The sequence below is a fragment of the Myxocyprinus asiaticus genome, chromosome 27, assembly GCF_019703515.2.
Source record: "Myxocyprinus asiaticus isolate MX2 ecotype Aquarium Trade chromosome 27, UBuf_Myxa_2, whole genome shotgun sequence".
Classification (NCBI taxonomy): Eukaryota; Metazoa; Chordata; class Actinopteri; order Cypriniformes; family Catostomidae; genus Myxocyprinus; species Myxocyprinus asiaticus.
In genome coordinates, this window is record NC_059370.1 from 25,818,669 (window position 1) to 25,839,171 (window position 20,503).

A 20,503-nucleotide genomic window follows, 5' to 3' on the forward strand; every position below is an offset into this window, starting at 1 on the left:
AATTTAGCCCCAGACTCTGTATTTCAGGCGATGGGGCGGTCATTAATATAGGGGATAAATACATAAAAAATTGTGTCCTAGCCAGTGCTTGGGATGTTCAGGGGGAGGGACATATAATTTTATATAATTTGATTCTGTGTATGTATGTTCTGTTTCTTCAATCTTGTCTTTTGAATCAATAAAATGTTAATATATATATACATATACATATATATATAAATATGTATATATGTATATATATATATATTTACATAAAAAGCAAGCATAACAGTGACAATGGAAATCAACTCTTTACTGTCATTCATAAAAGATCATAAGTACAATCAAGTCATTGTATGAAATTGAAAACAAACATTCTCAGTGGAAGAATTTTTTGTTGCTTGCTGTATATTTGCATAAACATATTGTGTTTCCAATAACAATCCCACACCCTTAACCACTCAAAGTTCCTAACAGACCTGACTTAAAATAAAAAAAAAAAACCTTCAGCAAAAAAGAAAGAAGAATTTGGTCATATTGCTATAAAAAGTCTCAGAATGCAAGGGGGAGGGGCTTAGTTAGTGTCAGTGCGCACTGTGGATAGAAAGAGATGATCTTGACAATACAGCGACGGTCCTCTGGATACAGAATCAAACTCTGAACAGTGCTACCTGGGCATGTCAGATTCACTGGTTTCAGCACATAGCCTCACCCTATACTCTCACGCAGGAGCAGACCTGCATAAAAATAAAAACCCATATTAGGTTAATATATATATATATATAAAAATTCTTGTAGTCACCCAAACTCTTCCTTATAAATTAACCATGCAAAAAAAAAAGAAAAAAGAGAGAGAACGTGTGCATATATGTACGTCACTGGATATTGATCTTTAACGGTACATTTAATAAATACTGTACTTTTCATATTGTCTTGGAAGAAATATTCAGAAAAAAAGAAAGGCAACAGACTGACAGGCACCACATGTTACGGCTTTGAAAAATCACATCCCCGGTCTATAACAGACTTTTTAATTTTCATAAAAATGCAAAGCGAATCAGGTTTCCATTCAAAATGTACAGGCTAACCATTTTAAAGGCCACAATGGTTTTAATTTAGAATTGTCATTCTTTCATCTAATGTGTATGTCTGTGTGTGTTGCCCTGTGATAGACTGGCCACCTGTCCAGGGTGTTTCCCTGCCTTCAGCCCGAGACAGCAGGTATAGGCTCCAGAACTACCCGTGACCCTGCATAGGACAAGCGGCTATAGAAGATGAATGGATGGATGGATGGATGGATTTTATCATCTTGATGTTAAAGTACTTCATTTCACTAGAGAGAATGATTATTTAAATAAAAACTATAATCAAATACAAAACGACAAATGATTACAGGGTGTACTCCATTCAAAAAAATCTTATGTTAATAATTTTGTAACTCAATAACTTACTGCCTGCGTGTAAAAATATTTACTTAATATGTACAGGTTATTTTAAGGCATGAGGCAAGGTCATTCTATCAATTCATAATTGTGATCTGTCGGCAGCATTAGGAACCCAAATACTTATTGGGTTAATTTAAGAACTTTAAGTTGTGTGAGTGGGTAAAGTCTACAGTCAACCGGAGCAATTCATTGCCATCACATTCCTTAACGTACCTCTACAGTTAGAATTGTTGTTAGACTTAAAGCAAAATCACAATGCCACAGAAATGCGAGCTGTGCACGTGCAATGACTGACATGATTCTCAGAACAAACCAGCCACCCTAAATAGGGCTCCTTGGTACAGCTGATCAGAACATATAAAATAATATAATCATCCAGTTGTACATCATAATCATTTGAACAAGTTTTTCCTGTGTGTCTTTATTTGACATCTTTCAAGTAGTCTTTGTCTTGTAGTTCTTCATAGCTTCTTCATGGTCATACCTCCAGAAGGACTGTTCACAACTCTCTCTGCAATTCATTTCCCAAAGTTGGCAAAATCTGCAAAGGCATCTTGCTTAGGTTGCCCCACGGCAGGGCTCATCCCCATGACTGGCATTCCTGGACCCATGCCCATGTTTCCTGGCATTCCCATGGCAGCTGAAGACATGCCCATGTTCATATTCATTCCCATCATGCCCTGGTTAAGTGGCATTCCTCCTATGGGTGGCATGCCCATAACACTACCTGCCATGGCTGGCTGCATTCCCATGTTCATTCCTCCCATCATGGCATTTGCCGGTGGTCTGATCATTGCCGGTGTGGCCTGCATGCCCAGGTTCATTCCAGCAAAGCCCTGAGTTATCATATTGACTGGGGTCTGAACTCCTATTGCAAGATAAATAGAGAAACAGACATAACAGCAATAAATGTGAAAATTAGAGCTGTCAATTGATTACAATACATCTTACACACACACACACACACACACACACACTGTATAAACCAAACAATATATTAACTTCTAAAGCCACATTTTCTATTGTCAAATAAACAATGCTTTAATTGTCTGCAAAACAAAAGGAAGTGTCTTTGAATTACACTACCGGTCAAAAGTTTTGAAACACTTGACTGAAATGTTTCTCATGATCTTAAAAATCTTTTGATCTGAAGGCGTATGCTTAAATGTTTGAAATTAGTTTTGTAGACAAAAATATAATTGTGCCACCATATTAATTTATTTCATTATAAAACTAAAATTTAATAAAAATAAAAAAAAAAGTTTTTGAAATTGATGACTTGGACCAAATAATAAAGAAAAGCAGCCAATAAGTGCCCAACATAGATGGGAACTCCTTCAGTACGGTTTAAAAAGCATCCCAGGGTGATACCTCAAGAAGTTGGTTGAGAAAATGTCAAGAGTACATGTCTGCAAATTCTAGGCAAAGGGTGACTACTTTGAAGATGCTAAAATATAACACAGTTTTGATTTATTTTGGATTTTGTTTAGTCACAACATAATTCCCATAGTTCCATTTATGTAATTCCATAGTTTTGATGACTTTACTATTATTCTAAAATGTGAAGAAAAAATAAAATAGAATAAAGAATGAGTAAGTGTTTCAAAACTTTTGACCGGTAGTGTATGTGAATTAATATTTTTATTATACATGTGTGTGTATATATATATATATATATATATATATATATATATATATATATATATATATATATATATATATAGATACACACACACACACAGTACTGTACAAAAGTTTTAGGCACTTGTGAAAAATGTTGCATAGTGAGGATGTCTTCAAAAAATAATGACATAAATAGTTTTCATTTATCACTTAATGTCATACAAAGTCCAGTAAACATAAAAATGCTGAATCAATAATCAGTGTGACCACCTTTGCCTTTAAAACATCCTAGGTACACTTGGACACAGTTTTTCTTGGTTGTTGGCAGATAGGATGTACCAGGCTTCTTGGAGAATTTACCATAGTTCTTCTATCTATTTAGGCTGTCTCAATTGCTTCTGTCTATTTATGTTATCTTAGACTGACTCGATGTTCAGTGGGGGGCTTTGTGGGGGCCATGACATCTGTTGCAGAGCACTCTGTTCTTCTATTCTAATCTTTTCTATTTGCAAAATAATGTTTGGGAGTCTAACATTTATATTTCCTATTGACACATTAAAGCTATAGATATAAAATATATAAATATCCATCTTAAGACAAATTATTTTGTGAAACATCTTATGTGCCTAAGACTTTTGCACAGTACTGTGTGTGTGTGTGTATATATATATATATATATATATATATATATATACACACACACAGTAGTTAAATGTACTGTAGTTTGTAACTTAAAAAACAAAAACGTGCATTCTGCTCCGACCAGCCCTCTTTGAACAGCTGTCAGCTTGTTGTGTCTACAGCTGCATGTTGCCTGTACTGTGTGTTACTTTAGGAGTTGTTCTGACTGCCCCCTGCTGACTGGGAGGTGGTACTTGCTGAATTGCTCCGTTGCTGGGAAAATGCCTTTATATGGAAATTACGTACAGTCAGGGAGCATGATTAATTGCGTTGTTTTTTTTTTGTGTTTTTTTTTTAAACAAGTTTTTTATTTTATTTAATTGTACTGAATTCACGTGTTAAATCAACAGCCTTAGTGTAAACATATTTCATTATTCACATGCATTTAAATGTTAATTGCCCTAGTGAAAATATTAATTCAATGAGAAACATGGGAGGGGGTGAGTTTAAGTTCTTATACTAATGGTCTTAATTTCAGATAAATGTATTTGATTTCTTCCTTAACAGCATCCAGATTTAAAGGACTCCAAATCTGTTTCCATGCTTACCATGTTGCTGCATCATGTTGAGTGTGGGCTGAGAGGGTTTGGGTGGCTGCATGCCTGGGCCAAGATAGTCCAGGCTTATGTCTACATTAGAATTGGACCAAGTGGAAGGCACAGAGGCTGTGGGATTGGGTTTCTGTGCCACTAGCTGCTGGGGCACCAGTGTGCCCCCCATAGGCTGAAGTGGCTGCAAAGACCAAAGGAAAATTGAGTCAGTTTGTACATCTACAACCAACCATATGAGATGACAACTTTGTTACAATGATACTGTTCTGCTACAGTTCAAGCATGATACAATTCTACAATGGTATTTAAATTTGTCAATGGCAGAATGACACAAGTAAAAGTTAAAAGGCAGTACTATTACACCAGAACATTCCACTGTGGTCATCAAGATTTAGGGTTATCAAGATATTTAAAAAAGACAAAAATGTTGGATGAAAGGCACCGTCTTTCCCTAAAATTATTTCAGCATGTTCAAATGCATCTCAAGCACAACTAATTGTACCATGCTTTTTTCTTAAGCCAAACAAAAGTTGCCATTTTAAAGTAGGTCAGGCTTTTAGCATGCAAATATTATCTTTGTGCAAGGCTTTTGTTTCAATTTAATGGTTTTTCTGACTTAAACTTGTTCCTCCTCATTCTGCCATTCTCTGTGATGGGCGTCCCTAGGGGACGTGGCTTGTTGGGTAATGTGGAGGGGGTGGGTGGAAAATTGTGCAGATGCTGCTTGTTAACCCTCGCTTGTTTCACTTTCATGTTGCCTGCACACCGCTGGCTCTGAACCTCGGCAAGAATTGTCTTTTCTTGCGTAAATAGTGTTTAGTGTACAGTTCCACTGAAATGAGCAGTATTAAGTACTCCACAAATGGATGATCCGAATGAAAACCACATAATCCATGTAAAACATAGGCCCTTTATTGCTGTTTCATCTCTATTCTTTATTTTCTTTTAAATGTAATGTTGAGGCACAGCAATATGTAAAAGTTAAAGTACACTATATTGCCAAAAGTATTCGCTCATCTGCCTTTAGACGCATATGATCTTAAGTGACATCCCATTCTTAATCCATAGGGTTTAATATGACGTCGGCCCACCCTTTGCAGCTATAACAGCTTCAACTCTTCTGGGAAGGCTTTCCACAAGGTTTAGGAGTGTGTTTATGGGAATTTTTGACCATTCTTCCAGAAGCGCATTTGTGAGGTCAGACACTGATGTTGGACGAGAAGGCCTGGCTCACAGTCTTCGCTCTAATTCATCCCAAAGGTGCTCTATCGGGTTGAGGTCAGGACTCTGTGCAGGCCAGTCAAGTTCTTCCACACCAAACTCACTCATCCATGTCTTTATGGACCTTGCTTTGTGCACTGGTGCGCAGTCATGTTGGAACAGGAAGGGGCCATCCCCAAACTGTTCCCACAAAGTTGGGAGCATGGAATTGTCCAAAATCTCTTGGTATGCTGAAGCATTCAGAGTTCCTTTCACTGGAACTAAGGGGCCAAGTCCAGCTCCTGAAAAACAACCCCACACCATAATCCCCCCTCCACCAAACTTCACAGTTGGTACAATGCAGTCAGACAAGTACCGTTCTCCTGGCAACCGCCAAACCCAGACTCGTCCATCAGATTGCCAGATGGAGAAGCGTGATTCGTCACTCCAGAGAACGTGTCTCCACCGCTCTAGAGTCCAGTGGCGGTGTGCTTTACACCACTGCGTCCGATGCTTTGCATTGCACTTGGTGATGTATGGCTTGGATGCAGCTGCTCGGCCATGGAAACCCATTCCATGAAGCTCTCTACGCACTGTTCTTGAGCTAATCTGAAGGCCACATGAACTTTGGAGGTCTGTAGCGATTGACTCTGCAGAAAGTTGGCGACCTCTGCGCACAATGCGCCTCAGCATCCGCTGACCCCGCTCTGTCATTTTACGTGGCCTACCACTTCGTGGCTGAGTTGCTGTCATTCCCAATCGCTTCCACTTTGTTATAATACCACTGACAGTTGACTGTGGAATATTTAGTAGCGAGGAAATTTCACGACTGGACTTGTTGCACAGGTGGCATCCTATCACAGTACCACGCTGGAATTCACTGAGCTCCTGAGAGCGGCCCATTCTTTCACAAATGTTTGTAGAAGCAGTCTGCATGCCTAGGTGCTTCATTTTATACACCTGTGGCCATGGAAGTGATTGGAACACCTGAATTCAATTATTTGGATGGGTGAGCGAATATTTTTGGCAATATAGTGTATATAAGACGATGACACCTAAGGCAATGCAACAACTCTAATTTGTAAGTTAAGCTGAAACGATTTACGGTTAAATGGCTCTGCAAAACTGTCACACTTAAGTTTGACTCATTGGTCATGATTTTGTCGGGCTGTAATGGACTATTGGCTATAAAAAAGGACAACCCTTCCATATGCCCCGCCTCAAATTCCTCAATATCTTAAATAGGATATATAGAAATAGGAATGAAAACTGCTTTCATCAAAACACTTCATGGGGTCTTGAAGTAGATAAATATGACTGCATCAGGTATCAAGTACTCATTTTCAAGTAGATGTATTAAGAACATGCAGTCATGCTCATACACATACTAATGAAGGGAAAACTAATGAAAGCAGTAGACACCTGTGATTTAGATGTTGACAGGCCAATGTTCTGTGTGGTGGTCATGGAGAAGTTCATGCTTTGGGAGGAGCTGATGCTAGTGGTCTGGGAGGAGCCCATGAGGTCAAAGAGGTCAGCGGATGGTGCTGTGGAAACAGAGGCAGGAGCAGGTGTGGCCTGTAGACCTGAGAAAAGGTCTATTCCCGGAGCGTTGACAGGCTGGGCTGCAGGCACGGCTGGCTGGGCAGTAGAAAAAGCATTCCAATCGCCAAAGTCTCCATTCCCACTAGATGCTGGGGCTGAGGAAAGACAAAAATCTACAATTAAAGGGAAAAGAGCAGCCCAAACTGTTGCTGTGTTAATAAGAGTGATGGAGAGTACAGGCAACACAGCAGGACACTAAAATAGTGTTGAGGCCTTTTGATCAAAAGGCAACTTTGTGTTTAACTGCAGAAAAGGAAAAAACTGGCTTCAATTCAGGCTCTATCATCGACCAGACAAAGTAAAGAATGTTCATTTGCATTCAAATGAGCTATAAAAAGTTACAGAGACATAAGAGAAATGGTAATGAAACCACCATGACTCTGAAGACATGCTGCATAAATATCAAAAGAATCTCAGACTCTGTCACTCCAACTCAGTCCCAGAAAAGTACAGAGTGACATGTCACACCCAACAAGAGCTGAAATGTGTCTGTGCTCATTAGCTTTTAAGCACAGCACACCACCATATGGCCGCCCTCCCTGTCACTATTTAAGAGCTTTCTGCATGGAGTATTTCATAAACAGGCAGCTAAGGATGGCAACATCTGGTCCAGCAGAAAATACAAACAGCCTTCTGTTATACTCACTGAACTACGTTTAAATATCAATAATAAAAAAAAACAAGAGCTATTTCCAAGATTTCAATTTTTGTGAGACCGCTGATTCAATTGCGATTTTCATGCCAGCGCAAAAAGCAAATGGGAGCATTAGCGCTATCTGTGGGTGTATTGTATGGTAATGAAGTGGCGCAAAGCGCAATTTGCTATTTTCCTGAGAAGTAGGTCATCACGCTAAGATGCTTCAAAAGCAGGTCTCGTTTCAGCACAAAGTCCATACTCCGTTCCTGCATTTGCACTTTGGAGATTCCACCAGCAGGTGGTAATAAAGTTTATGTCCAAACTCTGAAAATATTGTGAAAAATCCAAGTATTTCCCTGACAATCACCATTTTATGAAACAAAAATGTATGAGATTTGTATTAAACTATCTAGAGGTCATGGTTTATTTTTCAATTATTATTATTATTATTTTGCTTATATTTACAGTTGTATTTATGATCTGATTGGTATTTTTCCACATGATTTTTAAGTCACTGCAAAAGAGGCCGGTGGAAGAAGTTGGAGGCTAAAATGTTTGGATTCTGTATGATTTTTTTTGAGTACTTCATTTTAATTATATTTTCGTTGTAAAATATACAAGAAATGTAATTTGAATTTAGAAATATTTTTGGTTTAATTGTTTCGTGTTTCAATAAATGAATTAAATTCAAAAATCGACCGGTAGAAGTGAAGTATGTGCCGATACAATCACTGTTAATACAAGCCAAGATTTGTGTGTTAGTAGATGAAAATGATTAATACACATATTCTTTATAATTTAATTGGGCATACATCCAAACTCCAAAAAGAACCACATTTTCCATGCATATAAGAGGATTGTGTCCATTTTTCTATTCTTTTAATTCATTGCATACAGTCCATTTACACTACCAAATTCTTATGAATGTGCTGTCTTTGTTTATATCAGTGGTGCTTGACAGGAAATTAAATATATAATAGGACGCAGATGGTGCAATAACCGGAGAAGAACCTCAGAATTAAATTGCACTTGATTTGCTTAAATTGCACGCCTGTTAGCGCTTTGCGCACGTGATTTCACCAAACCCACTTGTGCCTAGACTTAGCGTATGCTTGCTCTAAAACACCAAAACTTCAATGCCATGCCCACTGACATTGCCTGTATGACTTATGGCATAGCGCTCTTAAAATAGGGCCCTTAGTGTCTTTCAAGTTGCACTTCTTCAGGCTTAAATTTCAACATGTGATTTTTTTTTTTTTTAATACAGACCCTTATTTATTTAGAAACCAAGATTTTACTTTTGGTTTTGCAATGTTTCAGAGAGTATAAGTTACTACATATGAGCAGAGCTAAAAGTTGACCTGATGGTATTTTGAGAGGTTACATAAACATACCAGCTGTTGATGGAAGACCGGCTGCAGCTTCAGGAGAAGTGAAATCAGCAAAACCGCAAATCAGATCAGAGCTTAAACCTAAAAACAGGGAAAGAAAGAGATTCACAAATTTGACAATTTAGATTGGCCAAACATCTTGTTCACTTATGTCTAGAGAAAAAGATAAAAGTTCAGAACATACAGAAGGTGCTCTACTCCAAAACCTAGTGAGCTGCCTAAGTAGGCAGCATTTTAAGGCAACTGACGTGAAAGCTGTTCTAACAGGTAGGCAACTGTTTTACGTTGCATACTAAACTGCCTTGTTTTGTCCAAATTCTAAGGCTACGTCCACAATAAAGCCAGCACCACACTAGCCGATTTTTCCAGTGATTTTCATGTGCGAGCTTTATTTACATAATCACCAGCCAGACGGAGGGAGACAAAGTGAGCATTAGCATCTGCCAGTAAGAGGTTGTTAATCACTTGACCATCGGGACTCACTGCTGAGTTAATGTTTCCAGCAAAGGAAAAAAAAGGATCCAACATGACAGAAAAAAAATAATTCTGTCGTCGATGCGGGCTCGTGTTCTCTTGAAGTGACCAATGAGTTTCTTCTTTTATTGAAGAACTGACAAGATGTCAAACTGATCCGAACGTTTTCATTGCACTCAGCTGCATATCATCACAAATGCTGATTGCTATCCATAGGGATTCTGTTACCAAAGGTTTTTCCTGCATTTTTCTCCTATACTCCTAAACGACCAATGAAATCAGAACGCGGAGGTAAAACAGTCTGTTTTTATTGAATGTAATTTCTTTACTCACTTAAAGCTGCATATGGGCATGCATTCTGCGGCAAGCCTCGAGGGGATAAATACACAATAACATAATTTCACAAAGTAAAGTTACTCATTGAATCACATCCTAAATCACTCCATTTCAATTGTTTATGCTCACGTGGTACTCCTGTTATTTCGGAGAGCTCCACGTGACAGGGAAGTACCTCCGACTGAAGAGAGTGAGATCTCTCAACAAAACAGTTTGCATGTGTGACACCCTTGTCCAAAATCCAGTTGTTTGGAGTCTGCTAGTGTGACGCTGGCTTAATATGTATTAGGTTGAAAACGCATCGATTTTGTTACGTTTACGCCTCTCATTCACACTGGAACATCGTTTTGTTCCGTGTCAGTCCATCTCAAGTGGTCCAATACAGGTTGCTTGACCATTTTTTATTTTCCTAATTTTATTTCAGTGATTACCTCTATGTATTGTTATTACAAAACCACCAGTTTTTTACTCTTATTTTACTTGGTTTAACCACGACTGCCATCTTTGTGTCATGGCACACGACAAATTTTGATTATACAGCTGTTTACGGAAACCACAGTATCTCGGCTCAGGATGGTCCTAGCTCCTTGGAACAAAAACTGATCTTTAGAGTACATTACAAGGCACTTAGAACTTAAGTCCTAATGTAATGCTCAAGATTGCTCAAAGTTCCACTTTTAGGGTCAATTTATAATGAGAAGGGTTCGAGTCTCAGAACGCATGAATAAAGTAGGCTTTTCCCCAGATTTCTACTAGCCCCAGCTCTGTAACCAGTGGAATCTTAATCAGTGGAATTAGGACTTAAGTTCTAAATCTAAGGAACAAGAATGTGCAGAATGTTTATACATGTAACTTGCAATGTACTCTAGAGATCAGTATTTGTTCCAAGGATATAGGACCATCCTGAGCCGAGATATTGAGGTTTCTGTAAACAGCTGTATAACCAAAATGTGTTGTGCGCCATGACACAAAGATGGCAGTCGTGGTTAATCCAAGTAAAATAAGAATAAAAAACTGGTGGTTTTGCAATACCAATACATAGAGGTAATCACTAAAAAAAAAAAATTAGGAAAATTAAAAATGGTCAAGCAACCAACTTTACAATTATTGAACCACTTGAGATGGACTGACCCTTCAACTAAAAATGGACACCTTGGAAAATACTCTCTAGTACTGCAGACTTTGCAAAACTATAATGTTAAAAAACAGAAAATGGAAATTTCAAATGAAAACGAATTAGTGTGGATGAAGGCAGCATTGTACTGTATGTATCTTTCACGGAGAAGGCAATGACATATTGCATTCCACTTATCTCAGAGGACAAAAATAAAAGATGAAGTAAAACAACTATTTATTGTATACAGACTATATTTCATTCAATACTGAAAAGTATTGGTAAAAACTGTTTAATTAAAAAAATATATTTTACCCAACATTTGTGTGTGTTATATATTTTATGCTTATTGGAGTCTCATGACATAGCTTAGCAACAATGTGCAGCATTAGTCGAGTCTCCCATGCAGAGAGCTATTTGTGTGGCTCACAGAGCTGCTGCCACTTATGAGGTTCCATCTCAGTCAGGATGTCTTAGAAGGCAGCTTCCCATGTAAGCAGTTGACAGCAAGGCTTTGGAAGGTTTTAGAGGACAGTCAGAAATAAGAAACATCTGTTAGTGTCTGTAAGGGACACACACTGGTCATGTTAAATTCCAGCAGCCTGTGGCTGGAGTTATTTGGAGGAGAAGGACAGATGCAGTTGTTTGGCTGGTAGAGGAAAAGAGAGCTGGACTGTTAGGAGAAGGAGGTACGCATCTGCTCAGCATTACACACCCACCAGGGACCACTTTAACATCTGGCCCCAGTGACTTAATGGCTACAGCAGTCAAGAGCAGCGCAGAAGAGCACATATGCTAAACTTCACTGTGGCCACAGGGCCCCGAAAACCACAAACTAATGGCAGGAGGATCCAATAGCTTTCTACTACTTTCAATAATCTTCTCATCCCTTCCTCTTTTCTCCCTACATCAATTAATTAGTTGAAGTTGAAGCCTTCAATATCACTTCTTCCTAAACAGGTTCCAAACAGAGCTCTTCTCAACATCGCATGTATTCTTTCAATAAATATGGGGTCATAAAATCTGCATGCATAACAATTATTAAAAAAAATAAAATAATTGCAAATGCAGTTTAAAATAGCTGTAGATGGAGTACAGTATGTCACACCATAGTACATGCAACATAGCTAAATTTAAGTATTCCTTCAACTAAGATTTTGTCAACTTTGTTGAGAAATCCAACAGAATTGTGTCACTATTGTCACCTTTGGAGGCTGGTTGAGCAGGTGCAGGATCTGCTGAGAACAAGTCCACCAGACCACCACTGGGCTGGCTCACTGCTGGTGTGGTCTACAGCAACAAAGAGAGGACAAACTGAAACCATTGTCAACAGCTGCCACAAGATGGCAGTAAAGAGTTCACATTTAATTTAGCACTGTCTCTTGTTGACTTTGAATAAAAGGCAGTATCTATCTGTCCAAATACCAGGGAAGTTTATCTATACAGAAAAAAAAAAAAGAAGTAAAGGCATGGGCATTGTTTCTAGTGTTTCTCTTTATCTTTGCTACCTGGTTAGTGTTTGTGTTGGTGGAGGGTTTATCGCCAGTATAATTCGCAGCTGCTCCCAGATCTATCGTTTTGGAGGCGCCTCCTCTCTTCCGAGTGGCAGTGGTCTCTGTTGCTTGGACGATCTGTACACTTTTGGTTGTCACCGTCTCTTCGTCATCTTTAAATTCTGATTTCCCTGACTGCCCGTTTCGTGCTGCCCGATTTCGGTCCTCATCTGCATCACTATAGAAAAAAGAGAAAGTTAAGCTTGTGCAAGCCCTAGTGTACACACCAGATAAATAACAAAATGTTTCCTTGCTTTGGGAATCAGTAAACTAGGACAAAATGATGTGACAAAACACTATCAGTTCATGAGCACACAAATAAACAGTCATCAATGATTTTTGTTCTTATAATTAGTTATACTATTTATGCTCTTTGTGCTTCAGAAAACAAAAGAAGAACTGGCAGAGTGTTTGGAGATTTGTGGGAGGTGATCTGAGAGAGGAAGGTGAAACGGCCTGGGGGTCCTGACCTGAATCTGTCAGGTGAATCGTCCCTATCTTTTTTGCGGAACATGTTGATGGTGTCATCGATGGTGCTCCCAATCTTGTCGCTGATTTCTCCCAGTTTCTCACTGAATGGGAAAGCCCCCTTGTTCTTGTCCCAGTCTTCATCCCATTTTGAGCGTGAGTCTCTTGAAATCAAACCTATCCTCCGCTGGAGAACACACAAACAGGAAAGGAAGTTTGCTATGGAGATATTACAAGCGCAAGCATTGCTTCATTTAACTCTTAAAAGACAAAGTCAACATGCAATGCTGTTTGCAACCCATTTTCCTTCCAAAATGTGACACAAATAGTAGGAAGAAAAATGTTCTATAATTTTTTCATCGTCTCTATGACAACTAAAAAAATTCAAAGGGGGAATAAAAGTCATAACATTCTGAAGGAAGATTACAAATAACATGCATGAATCATTCACAAAAAGAGTTTTAAGAAAGTTTGAAGTTTAAGTTTGAAGTTTTCAAGAAAGTAAAATTGTGAATTGTAATTTTATGTTGACATGAATATAAACGAGGAAAAAAAAAAATACTGTACTTGTTAATTGATGAAAAACACTGGTGATGTGAATTGTAAATGTTGTCAATGTACAGATGCTTCTGAACCTACAGAACGGTTTCCAAATCTCTCCGGTATAAACTGCCCCATTCTTCAAAGTATCATTTAAGAACTGGGGATACATTACCGAATATATTGCCATCTCAAAAATATATACAGTATTAAGATGCATATCAAGTTCCAAGCTTTATTGCTACATGCCAGAAAATTAGACACAATACACCAATTAAATCTGAAAAAATCCATATTTAGTTATTTTTCCCAATTAAGAACCTCACATACATAATTTATGCTGTCATCTGGCAAGGAAAAAACAGCCATGTGGTGTATCAAAAAAAAAAAAACATACAGTGGAGATGAAACAGAGCATCACCATCCTATCACACGTAACATTAAAACTCAGAGCTTGTTTACTGAGAGGCCCGCTTAGATAAATTCCTTTCCTGAATATGGATCACTTTTTGTGTGGTGTAAAACATCTCTTATTCCTCCACATATGAAAGAAAATTATCTGAATAATGCAGCACATGCAAACATGAAGTGGGCAGTGTGGACAGTGTGTATATAGAGAGTGGCGGAAAGAGAGCAAGTTTAGTACATACAGTATCTAAAGCCCCCCATAGTATCAGAAGACACTCCAATGTATTTGTCCCTGTTTTTCTTGGCCTTCTTCCTCTCTTCTCTCAATCTGTCATCATCCTGGACAAACTCTATCAGCTCCTTCACTTTCTGGCGCACATTGATACCCTGGTCTTTCCCGTTTTCATCTGGAACACAAACCCCATACATGACCAGCATCTGATAGACCTCAAACTCCAGCAGAGTGGAAAGGAACAATTTTACTCCTGCCTCTGTGCTGTTGACTCACCTACACAATGATAGCTCTCAATAGACCGCAGATCATACTGGTGTTCTCTTGTGCTAGTGACAACCCGTTCGGATCCATTTCTGATCAGGTAAGCCAGCAGCAGTAAAGACTGATGTGGAGAGGACAGTGCAGGACACATTACAGCACAACTAAACAATCTGGATTGTGTACAGCTGATATTAGGACACAGTATTTATGTAACCTGTTTAGCATGTTCCCAGCGTAAATATCCCTTTGGTATCAATATACTTTCTTAGAGCATACCTTGTATACTCGTCTCCAGTTTTTCTTGTTGTCTTTAAGCATTCTGGTCCACAGCATGTTCATTACCTCTGGAAACTGCTCGTACATGAAGGTGGACCTGAAATGAATTAGAACACAGTCAAACTGTATCTTAACAGGCTTGTTACATTGCAAGTATGTGTAACTATTGACAGTTAAAGAGACAATATAAAGTTCACAGAAAGAGTGCTAAGAAATTACAAATCAACCATCAAAGTCCCTCCGCTTACCTGGCAATCTCCCCCATTAACTGCCCAGAGGGTCCCCATGGGTCGTCGTTTGTGGCTTCTCGAACTTTAGACTCAGTTTCTGTATAGTTCATCACAACATTGGTTCTAAAAAAAAACAGATTAAAATACAAAGATTAAAACAAAAACAGATCTTAAACTAGTCCACGCCTTTCATTATTTGCAAGAGCCTATCATAGCTAGAAGTTTAAATGTAACCCACAAAATAAAAGTAGCATAAAGTTTAATAAGCAAATCATGTCAGATAATTCAGTTTTAAAATTAATGCAATAAGTGGAGATCAGTAATTGGTTATTAAATGGTTGTCTAGTTTGTGTGAGAGTGTAAGAATAAATTCTATATTACTTAAGTTTTAAGCAAAGTTGAGCAAGATGGAAATGACAATAATCTCTCAGCTAGGCCTATAGGCAACTGTTCTACAAGAAAATACAGAAGTTTTGTGCAATATGAGAGAAACATTCAAAGTTTGGAATGGACTGTATAAATGTATGTTTAATGCCCACACACTGAGAAACTGACAGAAATACCATTTGTATTAAGAAAGCACATTGTTACAAAACGCCTATATAAGACTATGTGGTGTCCAAATTCTGTTCTGCTATGAGGGTCATTACCAGCCCTGTCAACCAAATGATGTTAGGGCACTCAACTAATTTCTTACTCAACATAACATCCCCTAAACATTAAAAAAGGAAACTCTTTTTCCTTTACTAACAAACTAGAAAAAGAGACACTTCAGAACAGTTATTCAAATAACTGCTCAACACCATCAAAAATCTCTGACGCCACTGTCAAATACCGTAGGCCACCAAAAGCCATTATTATGTGAAACCAGTTCAGCACTAGAGAGACATATAGTAACTAGAGTGATATAAAGAGTGGTTATACAAGACACACGAGAGCTCAGTAAATGGGTGGGGTGTGGGACAAACTCGCAGAGAATAGAAGGTGGATCAAATATAAGCGCACTAGGCAGTCCTGAGTCTTTCCTTCACTGAGATTTTTGTGGTTTTAATAGAGACCACAGCCCTTTTTCTAACAGCTTAGTTTACAGCCTATAAGAACTAAACCCTCGTCTTAAAAAAAAAAAAAAAGGGAGATGAAGGTACCATCTTGCTTTGTGGAAGCTCAAACATGTTAAAGTTGAAAGTAAGCAGGTACAGTATAAAGATTAAAAATATATTGCCATGCTTATGTCATCGTTTAATAACAAATTAGTTTAAAAAAAGACAATAATATGCACAATGACAGAATCACTATGGTCAAACAGATAGCTTGTACCATAAACAAACCACCAGATGTATATAGAGGAGACAAAAGAGGTCAGGCATTTGTTTGCCTATGCTTGAAGGCTGCATTCATTTCTTTTTTCTAAAAGACCTGGAATGAACAGGAATGTGTGTCTTGCTTATCAACAACACGCCAGACCAGTCAGCTGCATTAACTGGGTGGACAGCTTGGTGATGATGCAGGCTGCTTTTATTTATTTATTTATTTTTTCTTCCTAAGAAGTACTGGTGAGATTCTTCGTACAGTGCTATTTGATACCTGGTACTGATGGATGAATACTATCTTAAGTCTCCCTGTGACATTTGGGGACTATTTCACACCATTCTGGAACAGGCTGCTCATTGCTTTATCAGCATGAAGCTGAATTCCCTCACTTCGTAAGCCCACCCATGGTTACACTGAGGCCCAATAATGGGCAAAGCGGCTGTTAAAAGGTCAGACTGCTAGAGATGTGAGCAAAACTGAGTTTAAAGACAACAAACAAAATGACTTCAGCTTGCAAAATTTCTTTCAAACATGTTTTGCAAATACAGGAAATGACAGTGGGTTTTTTGTTTTGTTTTATTTTTTACAGGTCACAATGTAAGCTTATGGTCTTTTTTCTTTCTTATCCATCACCTCATCTTGCATATAAAGCAGTTCGCTTCTCCAGGAATTAAATGTAGCCGCTATTAACCGGCTCAACCCCTAAACTTCAAACAGCATATACAACAGTGTTAACAAAGTTTTGTTTCATAGCTGAAGAAAGTAGGTAGGCTACACAGTTTCAGTTGTGATTGGGCAATATATCCACCCAAATGTTTGTTTAGCAATGTCATATTTATGAATTGTAGACTTTACAGTACTGTTGTGAAAGGACAAGGTGGCAATATATTCTCATAGCAATAAAAAACTAAGGTTGAAAACTTAGTTTCTAACTAATTTCTTGCTTTAATGTGAAGTGAATTGCAATAGGAAACTAGTAAAGTGTAAAAAAATAAAATAAAATAAAATAAATAAATAACATGATTAAACATGTAGCTTGTAGTGTCAAGCAAAACGGTGGTTCTCCCATCGGATGGTTAAGGGCTATCTCTGAAGTGAAATATTCAAGTCTGAGAAATAAGTCTGTAACTATGACCGTGAGTTTATGTAAAGAGATGGGATTTAACTCGGCCTTGACTTTGGCACTTCTCAAGATAAACACAATTCTGAATTGCCATACTTTCCCACCAAGCAACCTTAGATGACAGTCTACATGCTAGAGATCACAGCCGGAAGAGGCTTAGAGAGATCCATGTTTCTATCAGCCGGAAGTGGTTTTAATAAGTTTCTAACAGCTGCATCGATACCAGCAGTTTCCATGAAACTAAACGGGTTCCATTATGCCAGCTACGCAACCGTCTTTATCCGTACAGTCTTTGTAACAATGTTACATCCAGAAAGTGTCATCAGTATGCCAATTAGTCAGCCAGGAACGGCACACAAATATGAACAATGCGTCATTTTTCATAACTGGCTGACAGGTTAGCTTGAATACTGTGTCTGACTGTAAAAGTTACTGCAACACTGACACCTCGTTAATATTACATTTCACTTCCTTTATAGTGATTTTCTCACTCAGAAAGGGAAACAACAGATAAGTTAATTTGATAGGAGAATATTTTCAAAACACATTTAAACACAGATGCGTCTGTTTTGACAGCCGACACAAGTTTAGCAACTGTCAGGATTAGCCACCAGTAGTAAGGACATAGTTTAACGACAGAGTTGTCTTGAAAACAAAATTAAGCCGCAGTGCACACGTGGAAAATGTCTTCTGAAGCAATACAGACGACTGAGACGGCTGTTTCTGTAGAAACTGGCGAAATAAGTGACTTTTCGTGTGTCAACAAAGCTGCAGTTAGCCAATGTGCTAACTCCTGCCTCGAGAGTACGATGTGACGTCAGCGAGTGCGTACGTGTCTCTTTTTCAACAGGTATGAGACGGGACACCGAAACACCTTCAAAAACATTCATAATACTCACGCTTTATCAACCAGCTCCCTCACTTTCCACATGTTCAACATCTTGGCTCTGTCGTTGAGGCTTTCGGTCGCGAAAACAGATATTCCAGCCCTTGAAGTCCGCTGGTCGTGCCAGTCGAGCTGTCACGAAACCCAAAGCATGAACTCTGAGAAGTTTACGCTGCTTCAGGCCACACAGGTTACTACGGAAATGCGCGGTCACTTACGGAAATTTCGTAGGCTGCTTTAGCAGAAACACATCCTTGATGAGGATACGAGAATGACAAAAGGCACATTAAAGGAACCCACAAAGTACAAATGTAATATGAATCCATTTTATAAATCTGAAAGATACCGATGGACTTGTTTCAAATTATAGCTAAATAAATAAATAAAAGCAACACTGGAAACCAACAAAGCAAAAATATATGAAAAAAAAAAAATGTGCCTTTAAATTTAAATAGTTACACTTTACAATTCACGTACATTAGTTACAAAATTAGTCAACATGAACTAAACAATACTTTTACATGTATTCATTAATTAATCTTGTTAATTTCAACTTGTACTAATACATTTTTTAAAACTAAAAGTTGTAGGCCTATATTTTAACATTAGTTAATACATTATGATCTAACATGAAATATCAAAGAACAGCTGTATTTTCATAAATTAACATTAATCAAGATGACTAAATAATGTTAGTTCATGATACCTAATATATTTACTAAAGTTAAATTAATATTCCGGGTTCAATACAAGATCAACTGACAACATTGGTGACAATGTTAATTACCACAAAAAAATTCAGCTCATCCCTTCTTTTCATTTGTGTCATTATGTTGATTATTCCACAAAAATGTAATAAAACTTGGCCCTCCTTTTCTTGATAAATAAAATTAAAAAATAAATAAAGCAAAAATCGAGGTAACACTTACAATGGAAGTGAATGGGGCCAATTTTTTAGGCTTTAAAGACAGAAATGTGAAGCTTATTATTTCTAAAAGCATATTTTAATGTTTATGGATTGGCCTAATTCACCTCTATTGTTCTGTAAGTGCCTCACTGTAACCTCGATTTGTGCTTTTTTTTAATTATTATTATTTCTTTTTATTTTTTTAAGAAAAGGAGGGCCAAGTTGAATTATTTTTTTTTATTTTTTTTGTGGTATAATCAACATAATGCCACAAATGCTGTCGACTGAGCTTAACTTTTATTGAACCCGTAATATTCCTTTAACAGAAAGAACCTTATTATAAAGTGTTACCATTTAAATCAGATAGGCAGAGTGCCACTGCCCAGTTCTATCAGTCACATCTGTCTATTTGAGACAGTAACATGGGAGAACACAGTAAGTTTCTGGGTGTCAGCTCCAATAGCCATTCCATTTCTCAGGAGTTGAAACGTCAAGACTTTGTGTGTTCTGGTAGATGGGCTATCTTAGTGACGGGTGAAAATGGAGGCCCTTCCACAAATGACAGCCCCCTGGGATAGGGGAGAGTCTCTCCTGGAAAACAAGCATTAGGGGCTTCTTGCACACTTTTACAAAATAAATAAATAAATGAAAACAACAACAACAACAATGAATGAACAACACAGCAAACTGACAAAAAGAGCCTATTTTACAAAAAACATAGCATGACAAGAGACAGCACTTAACGTCCCCAAATGCACTACACCCATGGGAACTGCTTCAATTACTGCTACAAGTTCAATGAAGAAATCCATAGACAGTCTGACTGCAAGGATCAAGCCTTTGAAGGAAACACATTCAGTAAAGAATCCTTCAGAATATTCTTTGCTTCTGGATCAAAATGTGTCTTTGATAGAAAGGTTTTTTTTTAAGCAATTTAATTAAAATATTAAAAGCATTAAGTGTACCCCCCATGGGTAACTGCCCATGTCGCTCATGCCTAAATCCGCCACTGATTAGTTGTATAAGAAAAAACAAACAACAAACTTACTATGAGCAGTGATATATCCAAGGACATATTATGTACAGCTTTGACAAACATAGCTGGAAAATATTGCTTTATAGTCTAGTATGATATTCATTGGTGAATATGTTACTTATGAATTTATGCATTTCTGTTTACAAAGGTCAACACTTTGTAATAATGATGCAAATCAAATAGTACATTTACTTTTAACACAAATAGATGGATGAAACAGAGAATATATTGTG

The 20,503-nt window shown here is 37.8% G+C and overlaps 1 protein-coding gene across 1 annotated transcript; it reads right to left on the reverse strand.

Moving 5' to 3' along the window:
* Positions 1-277: 277 nt before the first annotated feature.
* On the reverse strand, positions 278-18,523 carry LOC127417919 (clathrin interactor 1-like). The gene is given in 13 exon segments (XM_051658183.1): positions 278-2,292; positions 4,277-4,460; positions 6,902-7,179; positions 9,116-9,193; positions 12,242-12,326; positions 12,545-12,767; positions 13,060-13,220; positions 13,222-13,244; positions 14,248-14,412; positions 14,514-14,622; positions 14,778-14,874; positions 15,026-15,130; positions 18,341-18,523. Coding segments are annotated over 13 exon segments (1,899 nt in total). The 5' UTR covers positions 18,382-18,523; the 3' UTR covers positions 278-1,942.
* Between the last annotated feature and the right edge of the window lie 1,980 nt (positions 18,524-20,503).